This window comes from Siphateles boraxobius, unplaced genomic scaffold, assembly GCF_051911475.1.
Source record: "Siphateles boraxobius isolate OS27281-9 unplaced genomic scaffold, OSU_SipBor_1 41, whole genome shotgun sequence".
In the NCBI taxonomy this organism is placed as follows: domain Eukaryota; kingdom Metazoa; phylum Chordata; class Actinopteri; order Cypriniformes; family Leuciscidae; genus Siphateles; species Siphateles boraxobius.
In genome coordinates, this window is record NW_027509042.1 from 17086585 (window position 1) to 17101096 (window position 14512).

The 14512-nt window shown below is 37.4% G+C and overlaps 1 protein-coding gene across 5 annotated transcripts in view; it reads left to right on the forward strand.

The window, feature by feature from the left end:
- Window positions 1–14512, forward strand: part of lepr (leptin receptor) — a 54975-nt gene that overhangs the window by 14822 nt on the left and 25641 nt on the right. For 2 of the 5 annotated variants that reach the window (XM_077198665.1, XM_077198669.1), the window contains exons 1-4: window positions 2010–2233; window positions 11136–11188; window positions 11579–11631; window positions 13417–13611. In XM_077198665.1, coding sequence (XP_077054780.1) covers window positions 11184–11188; window positions 11579–11631; window positions 13417–13611 — 253 coding nt within the window. In that variant the 5' untranslated portion in view covers window positions 2010–2233; window positions 11136–11183. Of the gene's footprint in view, window positions 1–2001; window positions 2234–11135; window positions 11189–11578; window positions 11632–13416; window positions 13612–14512 lie in introns of those variants that run through there. The other 3 variants (XM_077198668.1, XM_077198667.1, XM_077198666.1) reach the window with 3 other exon arrangements.

The window sequence follows — 14512 nt, forward strand, 5'->3', positions numbered from 1 at the left end:
AATGACATGCAGAATTTGCTTTCATCCGAAAAAAGTACTTTGGACCACTGAGCAACAGTCCAGTGCTGCTTCTCTGTAGCCCAGGTCAGGCGCTTCTGCTGCTGTTTCTGGTTCAAAAGTGGCTTGACCTGGGGAATGCGGCACCTGTAGCCCATTTCCTGCACACGCCTGTGCACGGTGGCTGTAGATGTTTCTACTCCAGACTCAGTCCACTGCTTCCGCAGGTCCCCCAAGGTCTGGAATCGGTCCTTCTCCACAATCTTCCTCAGGGTCCGGTCACCTCTTCTCGTTGTGCAGCGTTTTTTGCCACACTTTTTCCTTCCCACAGACTTCCCACTGAGGTGCCTTGATACAGCACTCTGGGAACAGCCTATTTGTTCAGAAATTTATTTATGTGTCTTACCCTCTTGCTTGAGGGTGTCAATGATGGCCTTCTGGACAGCAGTCAGGTCGGCAGTCTTACCCATGATTGCGGTTTTGAGAAATGAACAGGCTGGGAGTTTTTAAAACCTCAGAAATGTTTTGCAGGTGTTTAGAGTTAATTAGTTGATTCAGATGATTAGGTTAATAGCTTGTTTAGAGACCCTTTTCATGATATGCTAATTTTTTGAGATAGGAATTTTGGGTTTTCATGAGCTGTATGCCAAAACCATCAGTATTAGAACAATAAAACACCTGAAATATTTCAGTTGCTGTGCAATGAATCTAAAATATATGAAAGTTAAATTTTTATCATTACATTATGGAAAATAATGAACTTTATCACAATATGCTAATGTTTTGAGAAGGACCTGTATATATAATATATTAAATATGGTTGGCCAGTTGTACACACCTTTATTTTCCACAACTGTAAATCCTATTCATATAGCCTATTTTTGTTATGGATATATAGGCCTACTATAGTAATGGATTTTAAGGTTTTGATAAACACGGTCACCATCCAAATTGCCTCCTGCTGACTGTGCCCATCCTGCTTTGAACATCTAAGGAGATGGTGTTCTTGGTCCATATCACAGCATAAGAGGGGACACATAGTGCATGTCATGCATTTAAATGTTTTTTTTTTTTGTGAGCACTGGGCTTACTTTAGCAGCATTATGTGTATGGGCCTGGGAAAAGCTGATAAAAATGTATAAACATTCAAGCCTCTGAGCATCATTGATAACTTCTATGCTGCTTTGGTGTTGGTATCTGCATTCACATACTGTTAGTGACTCAAATGTTTGCGAGTATTTTGTGTAGCCTTACAGAAAATCGCTTGTGGGTTCAACATCATCCAAGGTCTAATAAATGTCACAGCAGAGATTAATAAACGCCTTTATGTTTTTATAATATTTAGGTTTAATAATAAATAATGATGAAACATATTTTCTTATGAAAGACTATAATAAGTGATTGGTCTAAAAATTAATAAGTAGATTGTAATAAGTGAGAGTTGGATAAAAGTAAATGTGTTCCACAGTGAAAATCAGATGTGAAATAAATTTAATTTGTCCACAAAGCAGAGAATCACGTCACGTGAGTGCCTCCTCGCGCTCATTATAGATGATGACAGCATGTTGAGATCATGCGGATGACGTTATGTTGCTAACCTGCAATAGTGCAAGTGATACAGTCATACAGTTTTTATTCGTTTTAACCAATTATTACTCTATTGAAACAGTTACGATGGTATATTATTATTCAAAAATACCACATTATTGATTGAAGTGTGATCAATTTAAACTTTACCTTCAACTATATTTTATGTTCTTATGTCGGAAGCGTTTAGGATAAAAAAAAAATATATATATATATATAAAACATTATAAGCATGCCAGTAAGCCTACCCGAATATGATTTTCACTGGAGTATAATATAATAGAGGTATTCAGATATTTCCTCAAGGAAGTGTGTAAATAAAAATGTTGCAGACTTTATTTTCCTTGCCAAAAATGAAACAATGAAGATGGTTATGGTGTGACGCAAGGCTCCGTAGATATTGCCCCTCCCTCCGCCGGGAAACTCACAGCACAGCGGCAGTGCTCGAGTTCAGGATGCCGAGCTCTGGAAACATTCAGAAAGTCACGCGCCTCTCCTAGTCTGCATAACCGACTACAGACTTTCTTTATAACAGGAGGAAGAGTTTACCTCTGGATCTGAAGCTCATTTTTTGTGTGTGGAGTAGGACACGAAAGACTTTGATAAGATATTTGGATCAAATCTGGGGACAGACAGAAGTGCGATTCAGGTGAGACATTCTTCACATATTTCACACTGTGAGTTCAAGCTGATAATCTCAGGCAGCAGTTATAACGGTAAAACTGATCGATCACTTCTTAGTCACTTCATCTCCCTTGTCATCTTTTAATCATAAAATCACGATTACGTTTTCATTAATTTCATATTTGTTTAGTCACCATTTATAATTCAGTAACCTGTTTTGCGCGCGCTTATCCAAACATTATGTAGCTACACTAGATCATCCAGTGGCCAGCCTAATGTTTTTTTATCTACACAGACACGATTCATGTTGTGGTTTTGCTTATCAGTATCAGAGACAGTACACATTTCTTGGGGTTTCCTCCATTCTGTGTGAGCAACCTCTGTGTTTCTGCGTCCATGATGTCAGTCAATCGACGTCCAATTCGTGGACGAATAGTTCTTTGAGTTGGAACTTTTAGTGAATTGATTGAACCGGATTACAAATCGTCTATGCTGTCTATGCTCAAACAAAGGCTGAACAAGTGTTGTTATATTTAGATATTTAATTATGTACCTTGATTGTTTGTTTGGAAAGTGGAATCATAAAAAAATCAGTCTGATCAGTTTGTGAGTCAACAACTCACTGAACGGATTAATTGAACTGGGAATCATCACTTTCATAGATGTCCGATTTATAATGAACTGAAGGGCTGAATGAGCTGAGTTACAGCATGTGGACTGAACTAACTGATGATGCGAAAGTTATGTTTGTATGACAGTTTTATCACCATTTTTTTTAAATGTAAATTGATTATTACAAGCGAATTATACACATTATATTTAGATTCTTTGTTTTTTTATATAAAATGGTATAGATATTACAGTAGCCTAAACATCCTTTAAAAACAACAACAACAACAAAAAACTGTCGACAATAAACCTTTAGAGACAGGCCTATTGTGAGCTACAAGGTTCTTATTCTTTCATGGAATCTTGCTATTTGCAGTGTTTATTATTAATGCTTTATCTGTGCACACAATTTAAAAAAAGTCATAAATTTAATAACTTCCCTCCCTCTTGCAGCCACCCCTAGTCTCTTCTCTGATGATGTGTTTTTCAGTGTGAGGGTGGGACAACGTGAGATCACAGCAATAGCAAACCACAATGATCCAACAACCCAATTAATTAGACAAAATAAAGTAGGGCTGCAACAAACGATTATTTTGATAATCGATTAATCTAACGATTATTAGAACGATTAATCGACTAATCGTCGATTATTTCACAGACTAATCAGTAAGTTTGGAACGATTATTCAGCTTTTTCAATTAGTTAAAACATTGAGTTATACATATTCTTACTATAATATAAAAAATTAAAATCAGTTCAGCTTTTGAAATAGTTTGTTTTAATTAACTTTGAGCCAACTAAACAGGCCATTCTCTTTAAGTTTTCAGATTTCGGTCCAACTCAAATCACACACAAATGCTCTCCAAGCATTGTTGAATAGGCCCACTGCTTTTCTTAGAACTCAAACAGAAAAAGGGACATTTACTTCAGGACACAAAGAATGGTAAAATATTAATCTGCAAACCATTATTATAAGTATAAAATTACAATCTTTTTTTTTACATGACAATTGAGCTGACAGAGACGTTCTCATTCACCTTTTAATTTACAGTATGAAAAAGTAACTGCCATGATATTCTTCCTAACATCTCCTTTTGCAAGTCATGATTGTGGAACAAAATACAGGCAAGTACTATAATACCTAATAGTGTTACAATAATAAAAACAGCCCTGACTCCTAAGCTCGATCAAGCTTTATTTTATGCAAAATAAATCATCACATTACTGTAATTATATTATTATTGATAATATTATTAGTAGTATTAGTAGTATTGCATTCTCTAATAAAGAGATTTACCGCTAGTTAGTTAGCTCTAGCTGGAGAACACTCAATTCTCACCGGCTCCTCTTTTGCCGGGATGTTTCCTCTTTAAGTGCTCCAACGTGCATTTTGTGCTCCCGTGAAAAGCAAGTTCCGCCTTGCATGTATTACACACAACAGCATTCTTGTTTTGTGAAACTTTCCCAAACAAACCTTGCTAGTTCGGACTCGCTGTTTTTTCTTTTACCAATAGCATTTATAAGGGCTGCATTACACTCTAGCGCTACAGCGTCGTAGCGGCTAGCGTCGTCAAACGACTACTCGACAACAAAGATATTTGTCGACAAATTTTTTTTGTCGACAATGTCGACTAATCGTTTCAGCCCTAAAATAAAGTCCTGGCCTACGGCAAGGTGCAGAGGAGTTGTGTGTGCTGTGTAAACATGATGGTTATTGCACCTCTAAACTAAATATGAGCAGGCATTTACTCATCTAAACAGATTCAGTATTTATGTATTTTTATGTATTTAATCTCACCTTATTAACCAGTGTCTTTGTTGCTGACCTTTGATGATCCAATTCAACCATATAATAAACGAATGTGACTTTAGTTAAACATCACATTTGTCTTTCATTTTTTTGATTTTTATTGCTGAAGTAAGTGGGTGCTTCTCATTTCTTATTTGTGCATCCTCGTTTCCTTTCCTCGCGTCTTAGCTCCATCCCCTGTAGGATGCGAGGGAAGGCTGCAAGGAAAGAAAATGAGGACGGAGGAATCGAAGGAAATCTTGGAATATTCTTGATCACTCGTGCATCACTTCAAAGCGTCATCAGCTGCACTCAAAGGATCTGACCTTATGTTGTTAAAGTTTGGTTATTTAAGAAATAATTAAATAATGAAGAATAAAGCAAGATTCCCTGTTGACATATGTGTGATTAGGGCTGGGTATCGTAACAAAATTTTCGATACCGATTAGGGATGGGCATGATTAATCGACGATCGATTATTGATCATTAAGAATTTCGTCGATCACGTTAATTTGTTATCGATTATCATTAAACTAATGCTGCTGCGTTGCGTAGTGTGAGTGGAAAGTGAACGTGTTCCCCGGGCTGGTCAAGTTAGCGCGGAGGTACCTGTGCATCCCGGCAACGTCAGCCCCCTCAGAGCGGGTGTTTTCAGCGGCTGGACTGAAGCCTTGTTTACACTCGACGCGTCCGCACGAGCGCGAAGGTGAGCGCGGCAAAAATGACGTCATTGCGGTATTCGGTGTTTCACAGGCGAGCGCGTCGAGTATAAACGCCTCAACGTTTGGGGAGGTGCGCGCGCAGTCTGTGGAGACTCGCGCTGCAGAGCCAGGCGAAAGTGTAAACGAGGCTTGACGGTCGGTTGCGGTCGCGTCTGACCTCAGATCATGTCATCAACATGCTTATCTTTCTCAACAAAAATCAGTAGACTGATGTAGAAGTTGTATGTGAGTTACTAGTTATTTTTTATGAGGCTTTGTTAAGTAGCCTAGCCGAATTGATTGTTACAGTAGGTAGGCTAATCTTTCTCACTCTCTTTCTCGACTCCGTTCTTGGATAGTTCTGAGTTACATTTTGACAAAACCTGTCAGATCTAAGTATTATTATGTTTTTGGTTAAGTTATTGTTTAACATGATTTTTTTTATTATTTAGGAACAAACGAGGGTCTCTGTTTAAGAACGCAAACTCGCAGCTGCAGGTTCCGTTGCTTTCGAGCACCGCAGCGCATATATCTTCAAGTTTAGCCTAACCGAACGTCCAGTTTTACTGCCACAAGTTGATCATCTTGTAATAAAGATCCAATCGAGGAAAAACACACTGTATGTTTGTATTTTCATTGCATTTTTAATTTATAAAAAGTATATAATATAAAAATAAATAATGAATTTGAATATAAAAATATTAATGATTAATCGATAGTCGATCGTTAATTCTCCCGACGATCGACTAAGAAAATTTAATCGAATGCCCATCCCTAATACCGATACCAATACCTTGACTTCGATACCGGTTCCTGATCGATACTTTTTTCGATACCAATTTTATGAAACCAGTTTTAACAATATAACATTACCTAAAAGAAAAACTTTTATTTTTTCAGTCAGTTTGTTGACTTTTTTACACATATTTTGAGTATGTAAAAAGCACCAATGCTAAAGTTTTCTGTTTCCTAATCATTTAACAACATGTATTCTTTACTACAATTAACTAATTTTTCTCAATGCCTTGTTTAACAATGAAACTGAATGAAAATGAATTGAAATGCATTACACACAGTCACCTCTGATAACAGATCACTCTAAATTGTAATTTAGACACATGCATTTTCTGTAAAGCTACTTCAAAACGATATGTATTGTGTAAAATGCTATAATAAATGTGAATTGAATTAAATATAGGCTACTTGGCGGCGGGATATATGCCTCGCGCTCAGCACACATGAAGCTTGCCGCAAAGCACTGGCGATAGTAGCCTAATGATTATGGATGTGTCGGGAAACGATAGCAAGGAGATATTTTAATTGTTTATTAGTGAACAAGTGTTTACAGTGTGTTGGCGGCAAAGATGATTATTGCGATGCTGACTCGTCATTCCTGCAGTAGTGAACGCGTGCGCGCGCCTATATGGATTAGGTAATCAAACTATTTATTTCAAATTGTATCGTTTAAAAATAGATATATTTTGACCGTATATAGGACTATTCCTCATGTCTGTGAGGCAGGTATCCTATACGCTGAGTTTCGGTTCATTTATGACGCGCTCCAGTTGTTGCAGTCGAAGACGGAAAAAATTTCTACTCTCAAGTGTATTCTGTGCGCTTTTAAGTGCCTTATGATTTACCGTGTTGCCTTCTGACATAGGTAGGTACACTTTTGATCATTTCCACATATTTTCTATATATCTGGGTTGGGACGCTTACACACACACACACACACTACAGCCTCACGTGCGACGAGCCACGTCTCTACTCTGGGCAGCCGCGTAAACTAGTGTTTTTCCGCCACAGCCAATCATGCTGCATGCTTATTGTTTCACTGACGTTGACGAGATTAACCACTTAGGTACCGAAACTTGGTACCGAAAAACAAGACATGTTTCGATACTCGGTAGTATCGAGGCAATTCGGTCGGTACCTAAAAAGTACCGAACTCGGTACCCAGCCCTATGTGTGATGTATGATTATTTAAACTGCAAAGGTAAAGCATAAATTAAAATTATTGTGACTGATGTGAAGGGGGAGGAGAATTTATACGTGCGTCAGGTTTCTCGACAAGAAAGACTTTTGCATAGGATACACCAGCATCCTCGCTCATAGCTCCTCTGGAAGCTTCCTCACTCCTCGTTCCTCGTCTCCTCGCGGTGCATTTAGAGAATTGAGATTGAGTCCTTCAAAATGGCTAAATTTGATCGGTTTCCGGGTCACGGGGTGGAGGACGGAGGAGTGAGGAAACGAGGAAGCATCAATTTGAGTATTGAGAAGCTATTGAGAAGCTATTGAACTTTCTTCTCCTGCAATCCAGAATGCCAGCACAGCTGAAAGGTTTGTTTGAGCTGCGCCCTCTACTGTACAGGCTTGGATTTTCATTTCATTTCACTTTTAGTGTAAAAGAGCCTTTCATCCATTTCAGTCGTATCCGTATGGTGATTCCATATCCATGAATTTTCTTGCTGATGATTATTCTTCAGGGGTAGGTCGCCAGGTCTTTCCCAAACCCTTCCCATTACATGGCTTGGGACTCACACACATGCATTAATACCTACGGATAATTTACTTTCCAATTCACCAATATTACATGTTTTCACATTGTGGGGTGGGTAACCCACACAGACACAGGGAGAACATGCAAACGACCGGGACTCAAACCACTGAAAAAGCCTTTACATTTGCCAAAAATATAACTTTTTTTTGTTATTTCAAACAAACAAACAAACAAACAAACAAACAAACAAACAAACAAACAAACAAACAGACAGACAAACAATTCCAGCCCAGGTGAGAAACAGTAATGCAGAAGTAACCTAATGCCTGGTTCAGATTACACGATTTTTTTGTCTTTTATGATAGTCACTGTGTCAGATTACGCGATTTTGACTCCTAAAATCATGTCGTGTCGTGGACAAGAAACATGTCAGACTACACGTTGCTTCCTGACCAGTCATCGCGTGCTGTCTTTAACGATGCGCGTGATGTCATTGAGAAGGCGAAACTATATTGAGTGACTTCCGGAAACGAACGTAAACAAACAATGGATGTGGCGGTGAGTGTTGTATTGGCTGTCCTGTGTTCAGAAAACTTAAAAAAAGAAAGAAAACCCGACAATGGACACGTTCCTGGATTGCTCGAAGAGGACTTTATTGGCTGTCAATCCTCCAAAGAGAACTTGAGGTAAAATATTGTTTTCTTACGAACCTTTCCTCCATGTCATAACTCCACCTAGAAGCACCATCGTCTCTCTTTCGTTTCGCCATTTTTGAAAGTTGTGTACGGAAAAGCTTCTGTGCTCCTATTGGTCAACCTCATACATGTGACGGAACCCGTCGTGGACGACCGTTTAAAAAATTAAACATGCTAGTCTTTTTGTCGTGATGTCGTGAAGCATCGCAGACGCGACGTAGGTTGTCGCCCACTATGACACACTATACGAGATGATACGATCGAATCTTGCGTCCCGACGCCCGTTGTCGTTTACGAATCCCCACGAGACCCTACGTCAAACGGATCGTGCCAAAATCGGGCTAAAATCGTGTAATCTGAACCAGGCATAACTAATTCCTTTCCATAAAAAGTAGGTACTTTTTTAGGGAGTAACGCAATATTGTAACATTACTTTTAAACGTAAATTTCCCCTATACTGCTGATTTTCAAAAACTTTTTTGCTTCAAATCAAAGTTTGTAGCCACCTTGTAGCTCGTTGGTTTGGTACATGGCTTTTATAACTCTTTCATGAAGACTTTTTTTAAAATCCCTATTGAAAAAAATTACTCCGGAACCAAGGCCACAAAAGAAGAAGAAGCCTTGGATTCTGGTTGGATGTACCGGTTGGATTTTTTTTTTACTTTGAAAGGAACCATTCGAAAGAATCAATGTGTATGTTTCGGACTTTGCGTTGCATGACAGTTCAGAAAATCAGAAAAGGAGTGTAGGATTCTAATTGCTTATCAACTTTGATGGGTTGATCAATTTCTGATCCTCTAATTAAAAGGCTTTGTAATTAAAATGGTTAAAGATCTGTTTGGGCTAGTAACTGAAAGGTTGTAGGTTCAAACCCCTTAACAGCTTTAATTATCACTATTGTTTCACTTGAAGTTGGTCATTTGGGGGTAAACATTTATTGGTTTGATCTTTTTGCCCAGTTATGCAGCATTTAAGTTGCTAATCATTTGTGGTTTGCAGTTGAAGGCACAATTCCAGAACATGTGGACTCTCTTTTCCCTCATTTCAATAATAGAACCATTTCTGATTTGTTTGATTCTGTCGGCTTCAAGACGATAGTTTTCTTTCTCATGTCTCAAGCTTCAAGTATGCAACTTTTCTGCATAACGAAAGCATAAAAGTGACCAGCTGGATATAAATGAATACAAATCCTTATGAAGAAGTATACTTCAAGTTAATTTTATGAAGTATACTTAAGTAATGTTAGAGTATTTTTTAGTATGCTTTATGTAGTAAGTATACTAAGAATAATGTGTACTTGTAGTAAACTTGTAAGTGTACTATTTCAATACTGCTTGAGACTAAAGACCCAATTTTAGTATATAAAAGTATACGTTTAAGTGTAAGGTGGTCTTGCATCCACCATGTTCAGCACTGAATGAATGTCAGGCTGTAACAGGCTCCCCGCTGTAACAGCGCGCTAGGTAAATAAGAGAATGACATCTAGTAGAGAAGACTAATAATAAGATAAACATCAGTCAGATATTATGTTTAATGTTTGCGGGAATACATATGGAAAAATATACTACATATATAAAATAAATAAAAAAATCAATATCGAATTGACCACATTTTAAAAAACGATGATGAATCAAAAAATCGATTTTTTTGCCCAGCCCGAGTGTCAAAACAAACTCAGCTTCAGTGATAGTTGACCTCTATTTAAAATGTTACAGAATTTGACCTGAGTTAATATTTGTTTAGGCGAACATTTGGTTTTATGTTGCTGACAGAAAACTGAACATCATCAAAGTTGTTTTGATATTTGATAGGGAACTTGTATGAATATATAATATGTTATCACAAGAGCTTTCATGGAAAAAGGCTTTACGTAAATGGCCACTTGGCTTGTCTCCCTCAATATTCATGTCTGGTCTGTTTTTATGCTAGATTATCTTATATCATGTTTGGTTCAGCAGCAACTCCAGGTGGTTCTATTCTAACATATGGTGAGGAAAACATTGCATTATGGGGTCTTTAGTGTTATATTTGCTGAATGAAAGTCAGGTAACAAAACATTGGTATTGACATTTTTTATTCATTTACTTTCTTCACTAGGTCACTTGTGTACTGGCCAGAACATCATTGCATAATTGTGGCAAAACAGGTTTCTGATTTCACAATATTGCTTACAATAAAATGGCAGGAAATGCTTAAACATGGGCGTTGCTGTTATTAACATGTTTGGGCAGACATTCAATCAAAACAATGTTTCGCTTTGTTCATTTATCTTAGAATTTTACATCCACTGCCTGAGAAAACGAGATTCAGGGAAGCATGTCGTGCTCGTCATTGATTTGAACAAGATAGGTGACTTGCCTCGTCAGAGAGAGTATGCCAGTGAATCAAAAGCAAATATAGTTAGAGCAGAGTAATTCAGTCTGAAACTGGTGTCATATTACTGCCTGATACGTGAAATGCGTGGCAAAAACTTTTTGCCTGCTCTAATTTCCACTGACTCAGGAATGAAGTCTGTGTCCCTCAAACTATACGCTTTTCTTCAGTGTTTTCATGTTAATTGAATTTGTCGGTCTAAGAATTTTCCCACACAGAGGTTCTTGTCACCATTCCTCTCTTATTCTCTCTCATTGCAGACTCCATCACTCCACCAAGAAAAGAAATGAAGCTCACGATCAAGTGAAATGATGTAAGTATCTCTACTTAGATTTTATAAGGCCTTGGATTATAGCATTGAGGCATATTACTATTACTTTTTCATTGATTACTCATTTCCTAATGGTTAATGAATTGTTAATGAGAGTGAATTTGCATTTCTGTAATTTGGTTGAGTCGTTTTGTTTTGGAGTATGTAAAACTAGCCATGTGATATGTGATAGTTTGATGACACATTCTGTAATAAAACAACAACAGAAATCATCTGAATTAGGCAGCATTGAAATGGGACTTTGGTGTATAGTGAGTCAACTAAACACTGTCACACTGTTTGAGCTTAAAGATTTGACCATTCCAGCATGGAAGAAGATAATGAGTCATATCCATACTGAACCATTTTACAGATGTCCTCTCTTTCCCACAGGCTTATGTTTGTCACGCTTACGCTTCTTGCGAATTTCATTACCGTTTCACAAGGTGAGTCGTTGATGCATTTACTGTAACTACTTTGCTAAAATTATGCTCCTGTTTTCATTCAAATTCTCTCTGTTATCCTGACCCGCTATCTAGCATCTTCACATTGTTTTCCATTTCCCATTTGCTGTCGAGGCAAATGCCTACAAAACATGGACACCCACCAGCTGTCAACAGTCCCTCTGTCCACCTCTGAGATGCATTAGTGAGGGTTATGCTTGAGCGCACAGGGTGCAGGAGGGTGATGAATGGACGGAGAGATAGGAAAAGACAGAGAGATAGTGAGAGAGAGAGAGAGAGAGATAGATTGAAAGTAAGGGCTGGAGGAGGGTGGTGATTACACCCACATCATGAATCAGACTATAAACCTTTAACGGCCACCCAGGGGCCTCACGTATAGACAGATGCACAGAAGAGAAAGGGCCACAGGCCTTTAAAAACAGTAGTACAACTGGTAACTGTGTATTGTTTTTTAATTTTGTGTAAATTAAAAATAAATGTAAATTGATAGGCATGCGCAATATATCAGTGCCATATTGATTATCGGATGATATTGGAATTTAATAGTTAATATTTATTAGTTAATAACATAAAATTAATCTTGGGGTATCCCTAAAGTCTGATGTCAAAATATTTGTACCAATTTAACCTGAAGAGATAACTGATTAAGTTAATTTGTAGGTTAATTTCAACAAGAAATGTAAATATTGTGGCAATATTGCTCTGTTTGATCATCCTGACCAGTCTGTCACAATTTATAGCTGTCACGTGATGTCAGACCCTTATAGGAACGACCACTTGGAGGGCAAAACAAGGCTTTCATCAATTGCCATTTTACCAGGTTTGCACTTAGTGCTAATGTAGTAAGACAGTGATATTAAAAGACCAAATTCAGTATACACCTTATTAATGATGCATACTATGTACAGTCAGGCAAATAAATACATAATATAAATGCAACGCACAGTTTTTTGTTAAGCATTTTTCCATAAAAATCTTCATAAAGAAAACGGCTAACCATTTAGAGCTTTGCGTTCATATTTGGGGCTCACCTGCTTGCTTGTATATAGAATGTATCATCAATAAGCTGTACACTGAATTTGATCCTTTTTATATAACTGTTTTAGTACATTAAGGCACTTTAATATTCCGTAATAAACCGTAAAGCGTTTTAGATCATCCCACTTTATTAGGGAAATACTGCAGCAGGTGCTCAATATAATTCTCAAGACCAAAACTTGCATGTTGTCCACATATTTGATTTTTTCTTCATTTGAGAGGTGATCTATATATTTGTGGCTGAAAACAGATGGAAAATTGAGAGGCCTGTGCTACAGTTCTATGGATGTTTTGCCCTCCGGGTCTCTTTGTTAGTCGTGTGACTGAAAACTGAATAACACATTAACTCCACTGATGGCATGAGAATAGTCATTTTTTTAGTTCCGTGTGGTGCAGAAAGTTAACACACTACATTTAATACATGAATCGTGCTCTTTATTAAGAAAAAAAAACTTGATGTGAAGATTCTCTTAAAATAAAGACTATCTTTGTCTGGAAATATATGATAGCTCGCTTATGTTGCAGTTCTACACAAGTTGTGTCGTCCTTGAGCAGCTTTCAGATGAATGTTCAATTCTGAGCACTTCTAAGAATTGAATCTGTCTATAGATGTTTTTTCTTATGAATGGCATTGGTCTGCTGTTTGTTTGTTTTTCCCCACTGTTTGATTGTTCAATTTGAACGGTATTGCAAATGTATGTCATTCACGTCGAGATCCTTGTGTTTCAGGTCTTGCTGCTCTGAGTCCTTCAGATGGCAGGGGTGGTGTTTATGAAGACCTGAAGTGGACGTCTCGGCTATGTTGTGAGCTGCCCTTTGCTCAGACAGTTGACAGTGGTCTTTCAGAACACCAATCTGCAGAATCGTGTCAGCTGCTAAATGCTACAAAACCGGAATCCTCTGGTAAATCACTCACCCTTTCTGGTAAATTCACCATGTCTGATATTACAGTCATTGTTTTTATTAATTTATAGCTATAATGTTAACACTGGCATTTTAGGAATAAAGAAAGATTACATAAAAGTACGTTTTTTTTGTCGATGTTTGCAAAAATGTTGGAGTAGCAGTATTTGTTGATAGTCACAGTATTGTCGATCATCTGATTAAGCTGAAAGTATGTAATTGTCTTTTTATTGGAGAAGAGCTATAAAATTCAATAGTTTGTTTGTTTACGTTTTGACGTCAGTACCAGAGAAAGGTTCAATACATTGAATATCCTTTAAATGTTTTCTTGCTCTGTCAGGAAAAATAAAAACATTTTATAATAAGCTGATTTTAGATAGTTATCAGCATTTTGTTCTACATACACTAACATTGAAAAGTTTGGAGTGCATTTTTTTATTTTATTAAATAAATGAATTATTTTGTTCAACAAGGATGCATTAAATTGATCAAAAGTGACAGTAAAGACTTTCACAGTACATTGTTACAATGTTCTTTCGAACTTTCTTTTCTTTAAAGAATCCTGAAAAAAGTATCATGATTTCCACAAAAATATTAAGCAGCACAACCAGAGCTGATCCTGAACTCCCTGGGGCCCGAAGTAAAATTCTGTTAAAGGTCCCTCCTACCTGACCCATGAGTCATGCAAACCATTTGCCATTGCCACAGTCACACCTGACACCCCAGTGCTCCCACTACAATCCTCCCTCCTTAAACTAGTACTAATGAAAATGTAATTCCTGTGAATGGATATGCCATAGCATATCACTGTGTTTTAAATGATAAAAGCAATACTTGCATCCACATTGATCAGTATGTCCAGCCAATCAACATTTTAAATGCAATATAGCGTGTGTAAATCAATAGTTAATGTCAATACATT